Here is a 21,393-nt window from a genome sequence, read left to right on the forward strand (position 1 = left end):
AAAAAAGAAAAAAAACGTTGCGAGTCTCTTCGTAGTTTGTACGGAGCGGTTCGAGAGTGCATTTTGGCAGTAGGTTGAGTCTTGTTCAGGTCGGGCGCGTTGACAGCCAGTCGGGGGTGGATGGGTCAAACCAAAACGGCCATGTTTTCTGAGGTCATTAAGAGTCTTTAGTGCTCTTCTTCTGCCCCGCCCTGCCTATTCCCCGCCGCCAGCACAGTCACGTGACGATCACATGCCGGAGGCACCCAGTCCCATGCTGGCGGTGTGGCTCATGCAGGGCAGCGTCTGAACGGACTTGGGGAAGTCGTGGGTGAGGATTCGCCCGTTCTCTCCGCCGCTCCCGTTGCCACTCATCCTGGTCAGGGTGGAGCAGCGCATGGCGTCGTTGATGGATTGCTGTCAGAAACAAACAGGAAGGGAGTCCAGTTAGTCTACACACCAGATCTTTAGTCTAACACACATGCATGCATTATTATCAGAGCAGAGAAACAGTCAGAGCCAGCAGCGCAAAGCAATATGTGCTTCAAAAAAAAGGTCTTTCAGCTATACCGTCGTGGAGTAAACATAAGCTATGCAGTTTCTCTTTCTTCATTACATGACTATATGCGCATAAGCAGCTGTTTATGACTGTGGTGCTGGCACGCCACGAAAACCAGGAGCAGAATGAGCCTTCAGGAGTCGTAGGGTGCTAGCTTTCACCCTCTGTATCTGGGCCTGAGTGATGTTGGCGGCTGGTAAACCACGGTGCCGTCCGATGTGCATCAATGGTCTACTTTGTAACAGGAGGAGCAGAGTGAAGTGTGGGCAGTAAGGAGGGAGCTGACGCTTCACTCATTGGTTTAAGACCTCCATTCTCCAGTCTAGCGCAATGAAAGCCACTGGGCTCGAAAGGCGACATAATGATGTGTGTGTGTGTGTGTGTGTTCCTTCTCTGGTGTCTAGTATTCTATCGCTGATTAAATTGGGCGAAACGCACGAGATATGGAGCGACCGGTGAGTGCTGCGTGGGCATTGGAGAATTACACCGGCCTCTAATTGGAACGGCGTTGATGTTTCTTTCAAGCCACGCAGCATAAAGGCACCGCTGCACTAATAGGCCGCTCGCCAAGCTCATCAGCATACTGATCAGGTGCCTCTTCGTGGGCTGATTAAAACATAAGAGATTCACGCCGAAGATCCCTCCTCGTCTTGGCCCTGCTTTGCTTCTTCTTCTGTTTTTTGTTGCTGTTTACACGAAGAGCGTGTCAGCGAGAGGCTGAGAGATGTTGAAGAATGAATCAAGGGTTGTTTGTTGAAAATTGATCCACGAAGCCGATGACTAACAGCTACGATATCGCTGCTGTCGGAGGAGTTTTAAAAAAAAATTTTTTTTAAAAGCCACAATTCCTGCAGATTTGTGCACATACGACAGTTCGACTGTTCGAGGTTGAAGCAGAGATGGAACACATGTGAGCCGCACCAGGCCTGCCTTATGGTATACATATAAAGGATGTTCACTACAATGGGCCCTGCGTTTGCGAGACATTTAGCAAAAAGAGGAGAGGGAGCAGGGGAGAGATTTGGTCAGAGCGACAGAGGAAGGTAGATGTACCACTGTAATTCAAATTGCCTTCATACCTGTGCTGCAAATGTTGGAATGCCTTCATTCGTGCATGTGTGCTACGAGATAATTTTTAATGACGGTAGTAATGGGATTTGACTACAGGCTGCCCTTTTGTGAATGTAAATGTAAAGTGTTTTTATATTATCTACCGTTAAAAATGACACGTTTATATCAACATATAGTCAATATAATACAATGTAAAGGGTTGCCATCTAAAGGTTAACACTAAAGATGCTATATGTTAACAACCCCGCGTTGCTCGCGCAAGAAGAAACGGCCTGTTAGTCTTGTTACCATGTCAACCACAGCGCTAAAAAAGACGTGGGCTTCAGATCACAAAGAAACAGGCATGAGGGCAATTTTAGAATCAAGTGATCGAACAACACTGCAGGAGACCAGTGACGTGAAGACTGAGCGAGTAGCTGCAGAGGGAGAGAGAGGCAGAGGACAGCGTTTGCACTGCGGTGGAAGCCGTAAGAGGCCCTACTGTGATCACGGTTAGATGGGCGGGAGGGGTGAGGAGGCGGATGTCATCATCATCATCATCATCATCATCATGGTTTGAATCGCAGCGTTTCCTACCCCGTGGCTGTGCTCTGGCCTTATATCTTAACAGTGTTGTTGCCGTACAGGCCGTAGCTCTGCAGCTCTGTGTAGGGGGCGCTAGCACCACTGTCTAAGGCTGAGCAGTGAAAGGCCTGAGCGGCTGAGGCGGCAGCGGCTCGCGCGGTGGACACCTTCATTCGGCGCGACTCGGTCCTGGACTTGTAGCAGAACTCCACCAGCGCCACCAGCATGGCCAGGCCCAGGCCGCCGATCAGGATGTAGAAGACTCCCGCCACATTGCTGAGGCTCAGAGCGCTCGTCTTGTCCTGGAAGGGAGGGGGAGTCGGACGGTGAGGAGCGACAGTGGAGACGAGAGTACAGCTTCACACACATAGGACCAAAGACTGAGGACACACGCACAGTGACTCGCACATATTAAGTTTTACTAACAAGTGCAGGGATTCAAATCCAAACACACACACACACACACACAGTTTACATTAGTCACACAAAGAATAATGTATATAAAAGTTCAAAGGACAAGACACACAGAAATAACGACAGACAAACATAAAACATCAACAATAAAACACTTTTAAGGCCTGTCTCACAAAGTAGGATTTAATAAGTTAGCTGGATAACTTTGGATGCAACTCTGGCTTTTCAGACAAAAAATAGCTAGAGTCGGGGCTAGCAGCATCCCTACAGGATCCCAGGAGGGACAAAATACTAATATCACGTTAAAATGAGAGAGAGAGCACAGAGGAACTAAGATAATTTGTTCCATCAGATGTATTATTTAGGATATATATGCCAGTGTTCCTCTCTGGCTATAAAACAGGGCTTCTAAAAAAAAAAAGATCAGTGAGTAGTTTGAAAAGCCTTTATTAAAATCTACTGCTGCATATAACTTTGCTTTGGTTAAATATAAACTGTCAGATTCATGTTTCACCTTTGCAGGAACAGAGAATATGAGGTGACCTCATGATGACACTGTCATATAAATAATACTCTAAACAATTATGTTTTACTGAGCGGTGATCAGCCTTTTTAATAAAAAGAAAAAGGAAGCAGGTCAATTAGGTCCCAGTGATTTATTCAAGCTACATTTTGGTCAAGTTTTTTTTAATTTAACTAATCCTACTCCTGCAGTTCTACTCTCCACATCTACTTAAGCAACATTAATCAAACAGTTCTTTCTTCATAAGAGAAAAAGACAAACCTTTTTATTTCCCGGGTTCCAGGCTACTTAGCATATTCAAATGTCAGCCCAGTTATTGAGGAATATGTAAAAGCCCGAGCCTTGCTTTGTGAGACAGGCCCGAGATAATGAAAAAAGATACTGATCAAGAGTTTCTATGACTTAATTATACATTTCTAAACATGACAAACAAAGCCTAAATTAAACCATTACGTCAACCCAAGGTACAGGTAAAGTGTGTTAACGCCCCACAACACATGCATTCATGCAGCAACAGCACAAACACGTCTCGTAGTTTAACATTGCTCCACATTATAGGTCGTTATTCTCTATCTCAATGGCACTTACTTACATTCATGCCTATTTATAGTCCGTAATTAAATGCGCTCATTGAGACTTAATTCAGTCAACGTAGGGGGCTCTCATGGAACAATCGCTGTCTAATGAGGACGCTATTTCATGTGAATCTGTTTTAGCGATACCGTTGTGTCACTCGAGGAGATTGAGGGCACATGGCAAGCTTTATTGTGTCTCTATTTTACCGCTACATTAAGGCTTTTATCTTAGGTCTTTTCTTTTCAATAAATAGTTTTTAACCCCAAGGGGAAATTTGTATTTGAATACATTTAGTCTGAATTTTGGCCAAACGTTATCGAGATGCACCCTGTCATTTAGTAGCATTGTTGAATGTCAATTTGGTTTTACCACCATGGAACGTGCGTCAAACTATGTGCTATGGAGGACTGAGTAGTTTGCAGGTGTTTTGCATCAAACATGGTCGCGATGATTTCTCAAACCATTTCCTTCTCATATGCTTAATTTACCGTATTTTCCGCACTATAAGGCGCACTTAAAAGCCTTCAATTTTCTCAAAAGACGACAGTGCGCCTTATAATCCGGAGCGCCTTTTTTATGAATTAATTCTGGTTGTGCTTACTGACCTCGAAGCGATTTTGTGTGGTACACGGCGCTCTGTCAAAATGTTTTAGTACGACTTTGGTAAACTACAAAGCTGCACCGCTTGCAGCATTATGGTGCGTTCACACCAAACAGCTTTATAACTCGCGTCTGTTTATTCGCCAGTCAAGTTGTGTTCATTTGTGTCTTTCGCAACAAATTGCAAAAAGGGGGCGTGGCCTATCTCTGTGGCTTGTCTCGGTAAAAACAGTTATAATTTCCTCCATCCATCACGGTCAAAATAACCACTAGTTCTGCTTTATACTTGTTGTGGACATCCCATAAACGTCGGAACATCTAACGCCCTGGTGTTTGAGTTCATAACATCACCCGTAGGCTCACACAGCTCGGGGAGTTTCACCGACTCCGCCTCGATAACTTCTGCTTCCAGCGCTACCAGAGCAGCAGCAGCCCAACGGGCGGAGCATCTCAACGCTGATTGGCTGGCGTTAGAAGTTGAAATATTTCAACTCTGGCGAAATTTCGCAACGCCCGGCGAATTTCAACCAAACGCGTCTGGGCGTTGACTTTACATGGGATCCAGACGCGGAAAAAGATTTGCAACGCGTTTGGTGTAAACGCCCCTTTACGGCTACCGTAGTCAGGAGCGTCGCGGAGTAATACATACTGTGCTTCGCCATAATATTACAGTGTGTGTGTATAAGGACCCCAAAATGGCACCTGTCAAGAGACACGCTTACGACGCGGACTTCAAACTCAAGGCTATCAGTCACGCAGTAGAACATTGGGAATAGAGCCGCTGAGAGAGAATTCAACATTAATGAATCAATGGTACGGAAGTGGAGGAAGCAAGAAGATGACCTGTAAAGTAAAGAAGACCACACAGAGTTACGCTAACGTTTGATTTAGCGGTATCAGACTGGTTTTTTTTACGTGTTACAACTGAACAATGTTGAGAGTTATTGTGAACACGTTTAATAAAGTTTGACTGACTGACTGTTTTGTTTCGCTTAATGCGCCTTATAGTCGGGTGTGCTTTATATATGAAAAAAGATCGAAAATAGACCATTCATTGACAGTGCGCCTTATAATCCAGTGCGCCCTATAGTGCGGAAAATACGGTACACGAATCCCCCGGAGCTGTATTCACCGAGGTTCCTAGTGTTGGTCCTAGAGGCCAAATGTTTTGGAATAAATAGGCTCTCTGTGTGTGTGTGTGTGTGTGTGTGTGTGTGTGTGTGTGTGTGTGTGTTTTAAACCCATTAAAACCAACCAATGAAAACAGCCACTAATGAAGTGTCTCTCACACAGCTAATGCCTGTTGAGAGTAGCAGAGTTGGAGTTGTTTTGGAGAGCTTGGGAGATTTTCAAGCAGATGAGAAAATTGCTGCAAATAAAAAGCAGCACATATTGAGGTTGTAAGTGCCGCCCCAAATATTGAAAGTACAGCTTATTTGCTCCGTGTGGAGAGTTGGAGGAGAAGATCGAGGGCACTGTCACCCGTAGGTGCTGGCTCTGGCTACACGGTGAGCAGACAGATTTGAGTTGAGTTGCTAAGTTAAAAGCGCTGTGTTCCCTGGACACTCAGCCCTTCATGACACACGCTTTGACGCTTCCGTGCTCAAGTATCAAAAGAAATGAGCAAGGGAAAAATATATATTTGGCACCGGGATCAGAGCGCCAGCTGACAAACACCTCCAGAGATACCTGAGCTGGAGAGCAAAAGGTGAGACTGGGGGTTGCGCTGTAGCAGATTGACAGGGTTTGCATCCATACATGTACACGCTAAAGTGACAGAGAGTTTGGGGGCAGCATTATCATAAGAGCCAGAATGCAAAGCTCAACGTGTTTGAGGGGGTTCAGCAACGTCCAATGACCTAATATCATAATCCGTTTCTTTCTCTAATTCTTTCTCCTTGGGAAGGAGTTGCAAATTGCTTTTAGAATGATTCATATTCAATCTACATAGAGCACAAAGCTCAAGGTTATCATCGCACTTGATCGTCTGTGTGTTTTTTGGGAAATCTATTTTTGGAAGTGGAATACACGGTGACTGTATTGCCTATATATAAAAACATTGTAACACTCCTAATTAATCCACCACACGATATGTATTCACACGCTGGTAATGAACATTAAATCTCTGAAAACACAAACTCAGTGGGGAGAAATAGACACAAGAGCACCACCAGAGTACTGGCCCAAATATAAGACCATGTCTTTAGCTTTTTATGGCGAATGTTGGCTAATGTTAGCAAACCCCAGACAGATATTGCTGTAAAACTGATATTACAGAGTCAGCTGGCTGATTTTATGACCCTGCTCTATTTTGTATTTCTGTTACACTATGCTCCAGCATTCACAATGCAGGCCTTTTAATTGGCACTGGTCACAGTGGCTGCTGGTACACACGTTTACTACTGCCTCATGCTAACGTTACAGCAGACAGAAAAGAAAGTGCTAACGGTCGGATGTTGGCTAACGGATTGGCTTGTTTTGACTCAAAATTGAGATTCAAAAGCTGCAGCCAAAGGGATTTGAATAAATTGTTTCTTTCAGTAGAGTGATGCATTGACATAATTTTCAATGAATGAACAAATTCATCCGAAAGTGTACATTGTCACCTTCATAACTTGACTGAAAATACTGACTGTTGATATGTTTGACATTTTCATTGGGTGCATCTCATCAAAATGTGTCTTATGTTTGGGCCACTACGGTGGTACTCGTAAAAAACACACGGGAGTATTGCTCAGTGTAATGGAGGCTGAGGGCTGGGCTTGGGAGCTGGTCTAGGATCAGGGCAGGGTTGTGCTGGGAGGTGCTGTGAGGTGACAGGTTTGGGTTGGAGACTAACCTTTCTTCCGGAGTCCTTGCTGCCACACTCTCCTTTATCGTACCACCATTTGTTTTTCAGTTTGTCTAAGACGGCTTGCTCATTGAGTTTCAACACCGCTAGGTTTACTGGGATTCTTCCAACCATAAGGAAATAACATAAATAACATATTATACCATGTTATTTTATGTTATTCATTCAGAGACACAGAGCAGCAAATACATACACACGTTAATGCTTGAGCTTGCTCCATGATAAAAATAAAAATAAACACACTTTCACACGCGCGCACCCACACACCCACACACACACACACACACACACACACACACACACACACACACACACACACACACACACACACACACACACACACACACACACACATATACAGCATAAACATCATTAGAAACAAAGTGATATGCATTAATACTCCATCTATCTTTGTTGGCTTGTTCCCTAAGGCAGTAGATGTGTATTACTATATCACTTTGGGTAGCCGGCACACTGCTTACCCTCCACTTGTGCAACACGGAGGTCTCAATTGTATCTTTTGTCACAAAATGTAAGGTACATCCCAGAGCCTACAGGGGCTCCTAAAACATCATTGAGCACCAGGGATGCTGCTGGTTTAATACACTGATCAATTTGAAATCATCCACATTCATTTTGTTTGTTCAGGGTGGATGATACAAAATTCCCCCCTCTGCGGTTTTCAAATTCAGCCCAGCGCCTGCCAAATAGGCTATAATCCCCGACCCCCTCCTTTGACACTGTTGCTTTGCCCTTCGCCACACCGCAGAGGCATTAAGTGTTGCTTGAGTGGTAGTGTAGCGTGGGCCTGCCGGCTACCCCTCTCCCCACAACCCTCCACTCCCAGTGGTGGTGGGTTACCCGCAGGGTTTATCAAACTGGCTCTGACCTTGGAGTCCCCGCCCCCGCTGCCGCACTCTCCCTTGTCGTACCACCACTTGTTTTTCAATTTGTCCAAGAGGCCCTGCTCGTTCAGTTTTAACACTGCCAGGTTTACTGGGTTTCTTGAAAATAATGTAAAATGATAGCCATTAGGAGACAGATATAGAGAGAGTGGTCGCATGGCGGTGGTGATCATGGAAACATCGACTTAATATTATAAACTCCTGCGTGTGTAACTACTGATATGAGGCAGGAGTGCTGGTTTTAGATGCGCGTGTTAGTTGTGTTTCTGCAATGGAGCGGAAATGCTGAGTGCCCATATGGCAGTAGAGTCAGGTTTTACCAAGCAGGGGCCTCAGAAGGAGGCATAGCTGACACTAGAAATGGAGATACACTGGATGTGGAAGTCTGTCTACAGAGGCTCATTTCCTTTCGGTGGCGCCAGCATACAGATTGCTATGGTAACTAACCTATCAATATTCAACCAATAACTGCAGACATAGGCTTTCAAGGTTTTAACTGTCCGGTTTGATTCCACAAGTCTATTCCTCAAACACACTAAAAGGGAAACTGTGTGACCAACTATAGACAGAGTCCTGAGCACGGATCTATATGAACCAGCTCATCCAAAGCATCTCCCCAAGGGATGCTTGTTCCCTCCTCTGTGTGTGTGTGTGTGTGTGTGTGTGTGTGTGTATTTCCTACAGCTGACTGGCTGTGGACAAAGACTCTCCCCACCCCCGGATCACAGAAAGGCACAATCGGCAATCAGAATTTGCATTAAGGAAGTCGAAGATGACAGCCTTTGCCAGATTGTCTTTTGCCCCAAATCAGTGTCAATTCTTCCTCGCAGTGATAATTTGGTTTGGTGATATGCTGCCTTTCTCACCAGCCGACGCTGGAAGAGTCTTTCCCCCCAAACCTGAGCGCACAGCACAGCTGTAGGGAACACAGGTCTCCTGGGAGCTGGTAAAACCTCTGATTTCTTTCTCAGCCCAGTGGGAGGAGGCAGAAAGAAAGAAGTCAAAAGTGCGTGGACATGGCGACCTGTCGGTCAGTCGGCTTGAGGTGAGCGGATGTGAGCGAGGCTACTGTACTGTATGTTCGGTGGGATGGGGGCTAACAGTCAGGCAGGCATGGCAGTGGCTGGACAGCATACATGTCAGAAATGAAGCAGGGAGAATATATACAGAACATTTCAGACTGATCACAGAGTGCAGTTTGAAGACCGTCAGCACATCCTGTAAAAGGAAGAATTTTAGTATATTTATTTTCAAAGTGTTACTTTCAATTAGGCCTGCAGTGCAATATGAAAACTGTACACACACACACATATATATATATGAATATGTTCGGTGCTGCTGTTACTCTCTATTGTTAAGCACAATAAAAGCCTGTCAATGTGCAGGAAGTGGTAAGCTTTTACTGTGCTGACAGTGTCATTCCCAGTTAGCTAATGTGAGCAAAAAATGACATGATGTTTTCTTTAGAGCGTTTTCTGCACTTTGTGTCAGTAAGCCGCCCCAGAATATTGCATGGACAGAGTAACATCTGTTTGTGTGGCCTGAATATGTAGGCATCACCAGTAATCTCATAGGAGGAACTCCGTATGTTATATGTATTATGAAATATTAACTTGGTGGTGTGTCTGTCCGCAGTTAGAACATGGGAACAAGACAAAGACATTTTGGAGAAAGAAAACAGAGCACCGGTATCAAATTGATGCGTTAACAATGCATTGCAGGTATGATTGAACTCAACTCTTTGAATTCACTGGACACTCACTGATGTCTGATCCCATGCGAGAAGCACCGATATTCAATTTCGACTTCTACTTTCAATCACTCGAAATGATCTTTCTTAACTACAACACTTTACACCAGTTACCAATGTTGACGAGACTCAGTATCAGACATCTGTGAATGACCAGAGAATAACATACATCACTCTGTTAATGAGTATCACAAAGAGAGAGAGAGAGAGAGGAAATGGGGCCATCCTCTGCAGTTCACCACTGCTTCCCATAGCTCCTGTATGTTGTCTGGTTGGACCAATCTGACTACATGGCTTGGGAGCTGATTCATTTCACCAGGTGTGTCTTGTCACACAGCACTTACTCGCTGGAGGAAACGTAAAGTGTACTAAATTTAAATGGAGATTTTGAGTAAGACATACGGGACATTTCTTGTCGCCGTCCTCTGACCTTTGGCTGTCAACCAAGGAGGGAACCCCGAATGAATCCAAAGCGAGATTGAACGAAATCTCCCCATATGGCTCCGCTCATTAAAATGAACGAGGCCTATTAGCGATAGATTAAAAGCTTCAGACGACACCAGCTCCTGCACTCTCTCTGCAGTTGCAAGGAAATATTATGAATGGGAATGTTTAAGGGGGCTAATGCATTATGAAAAGACAGCTGCTGGTCTTGGACGTGGACGGCAGAAAAAAGTGCCTCCACTATGAATTATCGTTCACGACATCAGTTATCACATCGGACGTGGCAAATATGAATTCAACTCTGCTGACTTCGCATTTAGGGTGTGAGCCTTGGCGGAAGTGGCAAAGTAGCCATATGGGATGTAGTCCTTTAAGGCGTAATCCTGCTTTCAAGGGCCCTGTTGGGTTGGTGAGAGGTACATTTGCGGTTTTGTGTGTTTGAGGGGATGCTTCAGTTTCAAAGCAGATGTGAAACCAGCCACCACAAAGTGCTCAAGAAGAAGGTTCCGAATGTAATCAGGGGGCAGCAGGGAAGACAAGTGTTGCTTACAGAGGACTCGCTCTCCTACTTTACACTTCTGCTCAGGCTCACAAGTCAGCTATGAAAAGGCAAGCTACATACACACATATGCAGACGCCAACAACGAGTCACGGGGGCATGATGAAGGTGTAAATGTTGTTGTGACAGTGTGCAAAAGAAAAGTTAAATGAAGTAGGCTGAAATGGACGCCATGCGCTCGATGTCTGATTAGCACGGCACGTTGTGTTAATATGAGAAAAAGATGCCTGAATGAATGATGAAATAAATGAGCTTGATGGACAACTCAACCGGCGACACAGATGCTGCTCATGCACAAGCTCCAATAAAAGCCCTCGGAGGCTTTTATCCAGCTACGCCGCAGTGGCAGGAGTTTACCTGAGAGGGGAGCCCTTGGGCGTGGCGATGCCATAACCTTTAGAGTCCAGGTTTCCTCCCACCTTCATAGTATCGCACGGTTTCCTCTGCTCTATGTACTCGTTCATTGTGGACTCCAACAGGTAGGCATACTTGCCCTTGGACTTCCTGACTCTCATCATGCCCTCGTCCGTGGTCTTGACGAACACGGACGGGTCGGCCGCCTTCATGTAGGACCACATCTTCTCAAACACGGCGATCTTCGACCTCTAAAAGACAGAATTGTGAACGATCGAGATAGGAAGACAGAGAAAGAGTCGGCGCCAGCGTGAATACTTTATGAGCTATTTCTTATTCTGTTTGATGCCGTGTTAAAGCTGTTGTTGTGTAAAATGTTCATGGAATTAATTTGAGATGTTATTCGTGGTTGGCATTTCCAATCAATAGGCATTTTATGCATTTAAAGTCTTTAGTTAGCTTTCTACAGGAGGAGTTCTCAACCTTTTGGATCTTAAGGTCCACTTGTGATAAAATAATAAAAATGAGAAGAATAACATGGCATGACAAAAAAAAAATGTGGTTGAGAAGCTGCTCTACAATATTTAGTATAGGTTATATTTTTAGTGGTGAAGTCGTGCTGGATTCAACATGAAATGATGCATTCACATAATGCGTTACTGTTTGTAATTATGTTTCACGTTCACTCTCCTACCACTGCAGCTGTCTTTCGTTTCTCATAATGTTGACTCCCCCTGCCTGCTGCTTCACATTAAAAGCCTTCCACAGAGTGGATTTTATTGTGAAGAAGTTGCAGGAGCGTATTCCCCACGAGGGATCGCTTGAATGAGCGCTGGATTCTTTGTCTCTCACCCTGAAGAATTCTTTGGTGGAGCCGGCATCCAGGGTTCCATAGGCGATCTCCGTCTGCTTGGCCAAGTCCTCAGCGCTCTCTATAGGAGACACCATCCTCTCGACGGTCAGGAAGGCAGCCAAGTTGGCAGTGTAGGATGAGATGATGATGAGGGTGAAGAACCACCAGACGCCTCCAACGATGCGGCCGGACAGGGAGCTAAAAACAGAAGGACAGGATCTCCAGTTGGTCACAAACAGGTACACGGAAGACAAATCGACAATAAATTACGTGTTCATGCACTGGCTTGGAAAACGCATTTCATCTCCGCAATCAAGAAAAGCAATCTAAGAGCCGTGCCTCGCTCACCCCATCCAAATGCTCTGCATCACACACTCGTCATTCCACCGAGCTTGGAGAGCTTAGACCAATGTGCTAAGGAAAGATAACCAGTTCCACAAAGGCCCACTCAGCTCCCTGCATGCCAAATTAATTTCACTTTAAGAAAGTTGCCAATACGTTTCATGGAACCACGCACATTCATTGTTGGGGATTAATAGGCAGAGGAGAACACTTAGCCACTGCTCTAATTGCACTTTCAAAATAATAATAAACAACAAAAACAACTGATTTAAATCCCTGCGCACCCCCCCCCCCTCCTCCTCTGTGCGCGTCGCTTCACCTCAAGAGAAGACGAAGCTCCACACAGCGACAGCAGAAATCATGTTACGTTACATATCAGGTCGCCCGACAAGCGGCGAGGCACCGAGCGGCGGAGCTTACGCAAGGAAAGTGACACAAATCTGAAACAAAAATAGGCTGTCATGATTCACCTTTGTGCCGTCAAGCCAAATGCAGCGTGAACATGAAGGCGAGATTAAGTATTAAAAAAGAAGGGGAGAAGCTGAAACGTAATCATTTAAGATGCTTTTCAGATGACGGGTGGATGATGAAAGAGCAGCCAGGGAGCAAACAGAATGGATGCAGAGCCTTTGAAAATCAGTTGGGAGAGTGCAGAGCTGTCTGCAGGGTGTCCCTCTCTGAGTGTGTGTGTGTGTGTGTGTGTGTTTTGACTTGACTTCACTGATCACTGTTCAAAAGAGGGTAGGGTTAAGCTCCCCCCCCCTCCCCCAGTGCAACATGCCTTCTCTCATAGCTCAGGGCATATTTAGTATTGGAGCAAACAATACCCGATTCTCCTGCATCTAAACTCTCCATATTTGAGCTTTGTGAAGATACAGACGTCAAGAAAAAAAGAGAAAAGGAAACCGTTGATACTCGTGACTTCACAACATCTTGGTCCCCAGACCTTCTTCAGGGGGAGTTTACATAGGCAACGAGATCTGGTGTTATGTATAATAATGTGAACGTAGCTCAAGAAAAACCCACCTATCACAGAGTGCCAGCGGAACAAATTCAGGTCAATGAGTTCAAACCATACGGATATTATATACTTTGCACAACAATTTCCAGAGAGATGAATACAATTCTATGTGAATGTATCGTGTCTTTCAAACTGTAAACAAGAATTCAACATCTAGAGATGTCAAAAGATAAACTAAACATACAAGGATAATCAAATACATGCCGATACCGTTCAAAAGGTTGAACCAGTAGGTGCACATCCCCCAGTGGGGGATTTAAATGTCACAGGATGGATCAAGTGTACAAATATCATAACATTTTAAGAACGTTTTGGCAGGATTACGTTAAAGATCAAAAGCTGCAGCGTTTCATGACATTATGATATGAGTTAGTGTGGTTAAAAAGATCAATATTGCTTAAAAATCTAATTGTGAAAATAAGAATACTCAAAGGACATCACAGTGAGAGCTGCACCCAACAACTGTTCTCTCGATCAATGAATCTGCTGATTTAATTAATTTGTCCATAAAATGTGAGAAAGAAATGAAAATGGTTGATTATAACTATTGTTCACACAGCGTCACACAGAGAGGAGTGACACTGAGGCCTCAGTTCACCTGAAGACGGTTCCAGTACGGAAACATTGACAAACAAAGGAAGTGTGCTCGGCTTTAACAGCAACACAAGTGAGAGAGAGGGAGAAGGGGACAGATAGAGAGAGAGAGAGAGAGAGAGAGAGAGAGAGAGAGAGAGAGAGAGAGAGAGAGAGAAATGGCAGAGATGAAAAGTAAACTGGATAGTACCACCAGAGGCTGACAAACTCTTTAGCTTTGACTGCTACTGGCCTCCAGAGATGGCAGTAAACAGCTGTCTCATCCTTCTCCTTCAATCCCCTTTTTCTTTTCTCCCTTTCCCTCGCTCTCTCCTCTTTTTTTTCCTTTCCCCTCTATCCAGCTGACGTGTCCACTGTGCTCCCAGGGGTGTGTGTGTGTAGGGGTGGGTGTGTGTGTGTGTGTGTGCGTGTGTGTGTGTGTGGGGTGGGTGGGGGGGGGGGGGGGGGGGGGGTGACAGGAGCTTGTTTGAACAATGGCCTACGCTTTGGCACTGACACTGATGGATTCAAGTATGCACAGACACACACACACACACACACACACACACACACACACACAGACACACTATTTCTTCCTGAAGACAAGGTGTGAGTTTGTGTGTGTACGTGTGTGTGTGTGAGAGAGTTTGTCTGTGCAAGAGAACAACCAGGTCACCATTTACTGTGTGACTGAGAGAAAGAGAGACTTGTGTGTGTGTGTGTGTGTGTGTTCACCTCCCTAGCTGAGCATAGCGACTGGCAAACACAGACCTGTTTGTCTCTGTTTGTCTCCTTTTGAACTCGCTTCCTTTGAGCGTCCTCGCCACTCCTCATACATTATTGCGCGGCAGCCAACCTGGGTAAAACATTAACTAAGCTGTCTTATTAAAGTAAGGCAAATCTTTCCAAGCACTGTAATTTCATAGTCTTGTTAAGGCAATGATTAATCAATTATTCACTCCTTTGCTCCTTTTATTGCACTATGAAGAAAAGGAATAGGGAGCAGCGCCGGCGCTCGCTCCACAGCAGTGACGTACAAAGAAACTGTACCAACGAGTCTAAAGCTCCAAAAACCTTAAAAGACATCACTATAGCCCAAGTGTAGAATATAATATATAATACCAGAGAGATTGATCAAAAAGTAATACCTTGTTAAAAGGATTAAGAAACATAAGTTCACGGTACAAGGTCTATAAGGTCCTGTTCTCTGAGTAGAATGAGTGAGATGTGAGTGGGCGTATACAATGTGAATCATTGAAGTTAGTGCAATGAAAGAAAACAGGTGCGGAAATGTGGTTTATGAGACCGATTTAAAAGCCGAACAGCCAAATAATGGAGCTGAGGGAAACTGCAGAGTCGTCAGATTATTATCTGTTGGGTCGTCAGATGTCACATGGCCATTTGATCCGTTGCTAATATGAAAAACATATGAGAGACCGCCACTCCTTCATTTGTTATGACGGACGGCAAAACTGATCTGACTCTCCACAGTATGTCAGACCCAGATCTCCATCCCCTGCTATATGATCTCCACCCACAGCTGCTTCAGAAGCACTAAACTCTCATTAGAATTCCCCCGTCTGGCCTCCTCTATTGGATATGGTAATTAGCAATGACTAATGACTTTAGGAAGTGTAAAAAATGAGCCAGTAATGGCCACATTACAATGGATTAGGAATTACAGAGCTTTAAATGAGAAAGAAAATGGTCTCTAATTATAAAGTGATTTTAAGACAAATCAGGGATGGAAAAGGAGTTTTCTGCTACACTGCTTTTGTCTTCTTTTTTTTTTGCTTCTTAAAAAATAGCCAGACAGCTGTGTGTTCTTAATGGCTGGGCACAGCCGCTCCCCATATCTCGTCTGGATGGACGACACTTGTTCTGTGCGAGTCGAAAAAAAAAAAGAGATAGATAGAAGCAGAAAGACAGAGGCACACACACACACACACACACACACACACACACACACACACATGCAGACTCAGTGTATTCAGAGTCTTAGGTGTTAGTGTGTATGTGCGGACTAATTGGCCGCTGCTGTGGCAGGAAATCTCCTTAGCAACCACAGCTCACGTGTGAAAAACAATGTGAAAAAAAGATGCCTGAGATATGAATAAAAAAAAAAAAACATAAAACTGGAGTGCTATTTATATCAAGACCACAACAGTGTGCATCCACTAATCAACACAACAGGATCACACAGCAGGTACGGGGAGACTGTGTGCGCCTTCACGTGTCCTCACACAAAGACCTTCTCTGTGCGGTTCAGCCAAAGAAATGCACGTCTAAGTAGAAATTGATATTCTATATTGCTCGGCACATTGGTTATTTCTTAAAAAATACAAATAGTGAGTCAAAAAGTCTAGGGCTGCCCCACCATTCATCAGAGTCATTTTGGGTGCACAACGAGGAGCGAATTCACAAACAAGACAAAAAGAAACCCACAGAGGGTGGAATGCACCTTAAGCAGGGCCACTTCATTAATACTGATGTAACAGAAGCTAATAATACTTTGTTTAAGCGATGTATGCTGATGCTGGTGAGAATCTCTCTCTCTCCTTTTCTGGGCCTCTATACCGTCATTGGCTGGCAGTCAATCCTTCTTTCCTGAAGTTCATTTGATTCATAACAGGTCTTTGATGATGTCCAGGGCCCTCAATGGTTTGATGTGCATTGTGAGTACGCCGCGTCGCAAGCATCTCCGAAAAAAAGGCATCCCTCTGAGACGTTCTTCTCAAAAGAATAGAACTAAAGCTGAGAAATGTTTTTCGGCAATAAATAAGGCATGTTGAGCGTTCCCACATCAAGTTGGTTGCGCTATGTGTTCGAGGAAAGACGAGCCATGGCTGGTAAGGTCTTATTTTTAGTATTTTCTCAATCATTTGTATTTTTTTAATGTTTTTTTAATATGTTATATTCTTATTTTAATACGTTTAATCATTGAAGAATGTTCATGTTTTCTTTATTCCTGACAACGAATCTGACTGGGATATCCCCGTCTCTCAGCTCCCGGATTTAATATACTAGTGAATCATTTCTTACAAACGTTCAATAGATTGTCCTTTTCAATATGGTCGTCGACTAAGCGGCTGGACTCTCGGAGCACGAAAGGCGTCCGACGAGCCGGTCAGGAGGACGTTTTCTGTCACGCACACAAACGCACAGACAGACGACACACGAGGCGTGATGGCGAGGAATGAGTTTGTGGAATACTGCGAGATATAGACACAAGCTGCAGAGGCTGAAAACCAGGGTGGGACTTTTTGTATCATTTTTTATCGGTACACGAACTGCCTGCCTCACTATTAAATGCAATTCGTCATTTAAATTGTGCTTTAGAAACAGAACTTTGGGAAACAACTGGACCGCTCACAACATGTAGATCTGAGGACGGGAGAGAGTTCCACTGAGCTTTAAGCGATTTATCGGGACAAGCTCTGACCGGAGGGGGGGGGGGGGGCTTCGGTGCTTAACAAGGCTATAGATGGGCTACAGGGTGACTGAGAGAACAGAAGAATGGCTTTTTGACAAAAAAAGCCATTCTATATTCTATATATCAAGGGACAGCAAGAGGCCCTGAGGTGCTGTAGATCAGGGGTATTCAATTAAAATCCAGCGAGGTCCAGTTCCGGAACATCACAACAATGTCTAATTTGCTTGATGATTTAGTGCCATATGTATTGAAGTAGCCAATAGTTGTATTAACATCTGTATGTAGTCAACATCTGACATTCAAACATAGAAGGTTTAATCAAACAATATTTATCATTACAGATTTAATTATAAAGAGTACATACTCTAATAATAAATACATGTTCTTCTCTCATTTTAACAAAAAATTAGGGCTGCATTTAAAAAGAAAAATACATAACAGAAATCTTTAAAAAGGAATTTAACTGAATTGTCCTTCAGCTTTAAACTAATTTAATTGAGGTCAATCAATGTCAATCAAAAAAGCCACACCATTAGACAGGAGACAGGAATTTGTAGTGCCGGGGCCAAAAGGTACCGAGAGAAACCCAAAACCAGAAGGAGTGTGTCATGGCGGCGCACTCAGAATGTTGCTTTTAGTGAGCGACACTGAGGAGAGCGACGTCTCAGCCCACAGCACAACACTGTCTGACCAAAGGCGGCTCTCACTGAATTCTTTGGATATTAAAAATAAGAAACTAATTATGACAAGAAACTAATTATCCGGGGCTCCGTGGACCCTTTTCTTGTAAAACAAGTCCTAGAAAACAGTATGTGACGGATTTTCTTTTTTTGCCCGAAAACATTGTTTGGACTTATCCTTAGCCGAATTACAAAGTAATGAATAAAAGAATAAAATGTGACAAAAGACTGCCTGCTTCCTTTGAAGATCTATTTCCATCTGGAACATCACACATCACACGAGGTTTGGACAACAGTGATTTTGAAGCTGACGACCAACCTGAAATTGTACAAATATTTACACGGCACAGGCGAGGAATATGACCGTCATGTTTTTAGCTAACTTAACCGTCGATAAGAAGTTCTGAAAATAAAAGGAATATCTCCCCCCTGACGAGAACAAATAAATAAAAATACATTATACTCCGGCAGAGATACCTTAATCTCCTAACAAAAGGAAGTTGAGACTTCCTTTCCTTCAGGTGTCTGAGGCGAAAGAGGAACAGGAGGCAAAAAATGTCATCTTTAACAAAGTACTCAGCAACTTTAATCCGCGTTGTCAGAAAAGACGCAGAGTACATGAGGCGTAAACTCGCCCCAAAAGAAGCGAGTGGATGGAGGCCAGTGAATTTGTGGACAGGGATTCCAGTGTTGAGATCTAAGCATCATCTGATGTTGTTAATGTTCTATTTTGATTATAAACTGACTGGCTAATAATCAATTGCACCAACACATTTTAAACCTCCAAAAGACGAGATGCTGAAGAGAGGCAAAGGACACCGGAGCTACGATTGATGATGGGACTCTGGACCTGGGATAAAAAGACAACATTAATAATTTGCCAAATCGGTAATTGCAATCAGATGCAAAAAAAAATAAGAAGAGAAAAAAAAAAGAAAAGGGAAATTGCACTGTCCGTGCAGTATCGCTCAATGCAATCTCTTTTGTGAAACGCAGCTTGAGACGGGGCAGGTGGCGCTTTTCAAAATGACGCGCAATTCACGGCGCTGTCCCGCAGCCGGCATCCAATTTTTGTGAATCCGCCTGAGAATCTGTAAAGGCATGTGATCAATTCATAATTGAGGCAAACCATGAGGAATGACATAATTAGTTTTGTTGCCCAGTGCAGGCGGAGAACGGTGGGCTTACTGCAACATGTCTCGTGGTGTTTGTTCTGCCCACTGCACGCGATTTGGAGCTAATGTGCATCATCAAAAAACACGAGTTATTGTCCCCAAACATCTCAGCTGCATTATAATGCTCCAACATACCCTTCAATTTGCTGACTTGTATCGCAGGACTTCTGTTAATTAGCATTTCCTCAACTGTGCCTGAGCTGCTTGTAAATGTTATGAGTTGATACAAGTTTTATTAAGCTCTCGATTCCCCATAGCCTCCTCAGCGAAGAACAGCCCGATAAAAACATGCATACTAATGTGGGCACGTCTGGATAATTAACCACAATCAAGTATTTACGAACCAGATTACCTTGTTATGTAACTCTGCTGCCATGTAGGTCACCATGGTTCCTGAAACCACACGCAAAAGGACCATTTTGGTCCTCCGCCGTGACTTCAAAATTGAACTAAGCTCCGAGCAGACGCGCCAAATTGGTTTGATGTGCATGCCGGGCCCCAGAAAACACGACGCTCACAGTGTCTTCCTACCACTTCATTCTGCCTCTCTCCGTCTCGACATTGCTAAATGATGCTCCGGAGGATGATAATGTGCTACCGGTCGGTATTGCTGCAAAATGGTTGGTTTACTTCTGATTTTTTGTTTGCCTAGTTGCTCCTGTTTTGTTAGATTGCATATTTTCAGAGAGCAACATGCAAGCTTTGAGCAGGGAGCAACAAAAAGAAGAATGATTTATTAAAACGTCTCGCTGTCTCTCTCTATCGGCCTTCTAAAGGTCAGCATTACCATGCCATTGAGTTAAAAAGAGAATATTCTGATAATGTTGGTACCAGCCTGCAGCAAACCTCACCAAAAGCTGCTAATTATACCCGTTCAAGTACGGAATGGGAAATGTGACCAAAAGCCTTATGATTCAAATGCCATGTAATCGTTAACGTTTGTTTGTCGGCGTTAAGTGCTGCTTTGCGTCATACAGACAGAACGACTCCCTTGAGAGGTGGTGCATAAGAGAAATGAGATATGGCCGTCATCACTGCGTCCACGGCTGGACACGCGGTCGTTCAGTGATATCATGGGCACTGCCTCGGTCTCGTGTAGACGGAGATAAGTCAGCGCTGGCGGGCGCTCTCGCTCCTGCGCCCACGTGCATACGCAACAGCCAAATAGTCACTCCAGCCAGAAAACAGGGATGCATCACAAAACGTTCACTGGAAATTAATACTCTCCACACACACACACACACACACACACACACACACACACACACACACACACACACACACACACACACACACACACACACACACACACACACACACACACACACACACACACACACACACACACACACACACACACACACACACACACACACACACACACACACACACACACACACACACACACACACACACACACACACACACACACACACACACACACACACACACACACACACACACACACACACACACACACGTCGACGGACTCACACCGCATGCACTGTGACCGATGTGTTCACACAAAGCGATGACACGCATGTGCACTCCTATACCGCAGTTACACAGACCACTTGATGTGAAGCTGCACTGCTTTGAAAAAAACAAAACAATATCTGTGTCTCTTTGCGGTTGCCATGGCAGCACACTGCACTCCAAACAGTAGAGCTGAGAAAGACTTTAGTCATCTCACTCCTCTCCCCTCGACTCCCTCGGCCTGCCTTTCTCTCCGTGAGAGCAACCACCTCTACCGTGGGACAGAGTGCCTCTGGCACAGTGAGCGCTCTCGTTAGGGCTCCTCGCAATTTACAAGGGAGCAAACCTCTGAGCATCTTTCCAGGCAAACTATTGGCAATGTTTACTCTGGTCCCATGTGGCCTCCGGCCTGGTGTATAATTCATGGTTGCAGGGAGGGAAGACGTTCACACACACACACACACACACACAGCTGTGATTACGGCAAACCCCTCTCTGCCGCTGTGGGACCGTGTTTTTGTTTCATGCTGATTTTGAGTGTGCGCCTCCGAGGGCATGGTGGTGTCTTTGTGTGGTACCCCAGCGAGATCCTCTGGGTCTGTAAGTGTGTGTGTGGGGTGTGTGTATGTGTGTGGGTGTGTGTCTCACTAGTTTCTGCTGGCGAGCGCGTATGCATGTATGATCAAAAGTT

At 44.5% G+C, this 21,393-nt stretch overlaps 1 protein-coding gene across 1 annotated transcript in view; it reads right to left on the reverse strand.

The window, feature by feature from the left end:
• Positions 1-228: 228 nt before the first annotated feature.
• gria1a (glutamate receptor, ionotropic, AMPA 1a) overlaps positions 229-21,393 on the reverse strand; it is a 62,489-nt gene continuing 41,324 nt past the window's right edge. The window contains exons 12-16 of the mRNA XM_034543376.1: positions 12,002-12,200; positions 11,153-11,400; positions 8,027-8,141; positions 2,341-2,475; positions 229-396 (exon numbers count right to left, since the gene is read on the reverse strand). Of these exons, the coding sequence (XP_034399267.1) occupies positions 229-396; positions 2,341-2,475; positions 8,027-8,141; positions 11,153-11,400; positions 12,002-12,200 (865 nt within the window). The remainder of the gene's footprint in view (positions 397-2,340; positions 2,476-8,026; positions 8,142-11,152; positions 11,401-12,001; positions 12,201-21,393) is intronic.

The sequence above is a fragment of the Cyclopterus lumpus genome, chromosome 10, assembly GCF_009769545.1.
Source record: "Cyclopterus lumpus isolate fCycLum1 chromosome 10, fCycLum1.pri, whole genome shotgun sequence".
Taxonomy (NCBI): Eukaryota; Metazoa; Chordata; class Actinopteri; order Perciformes; family Cyclopteridae; genus Cyclopterus; species Cyclopterus lumpus.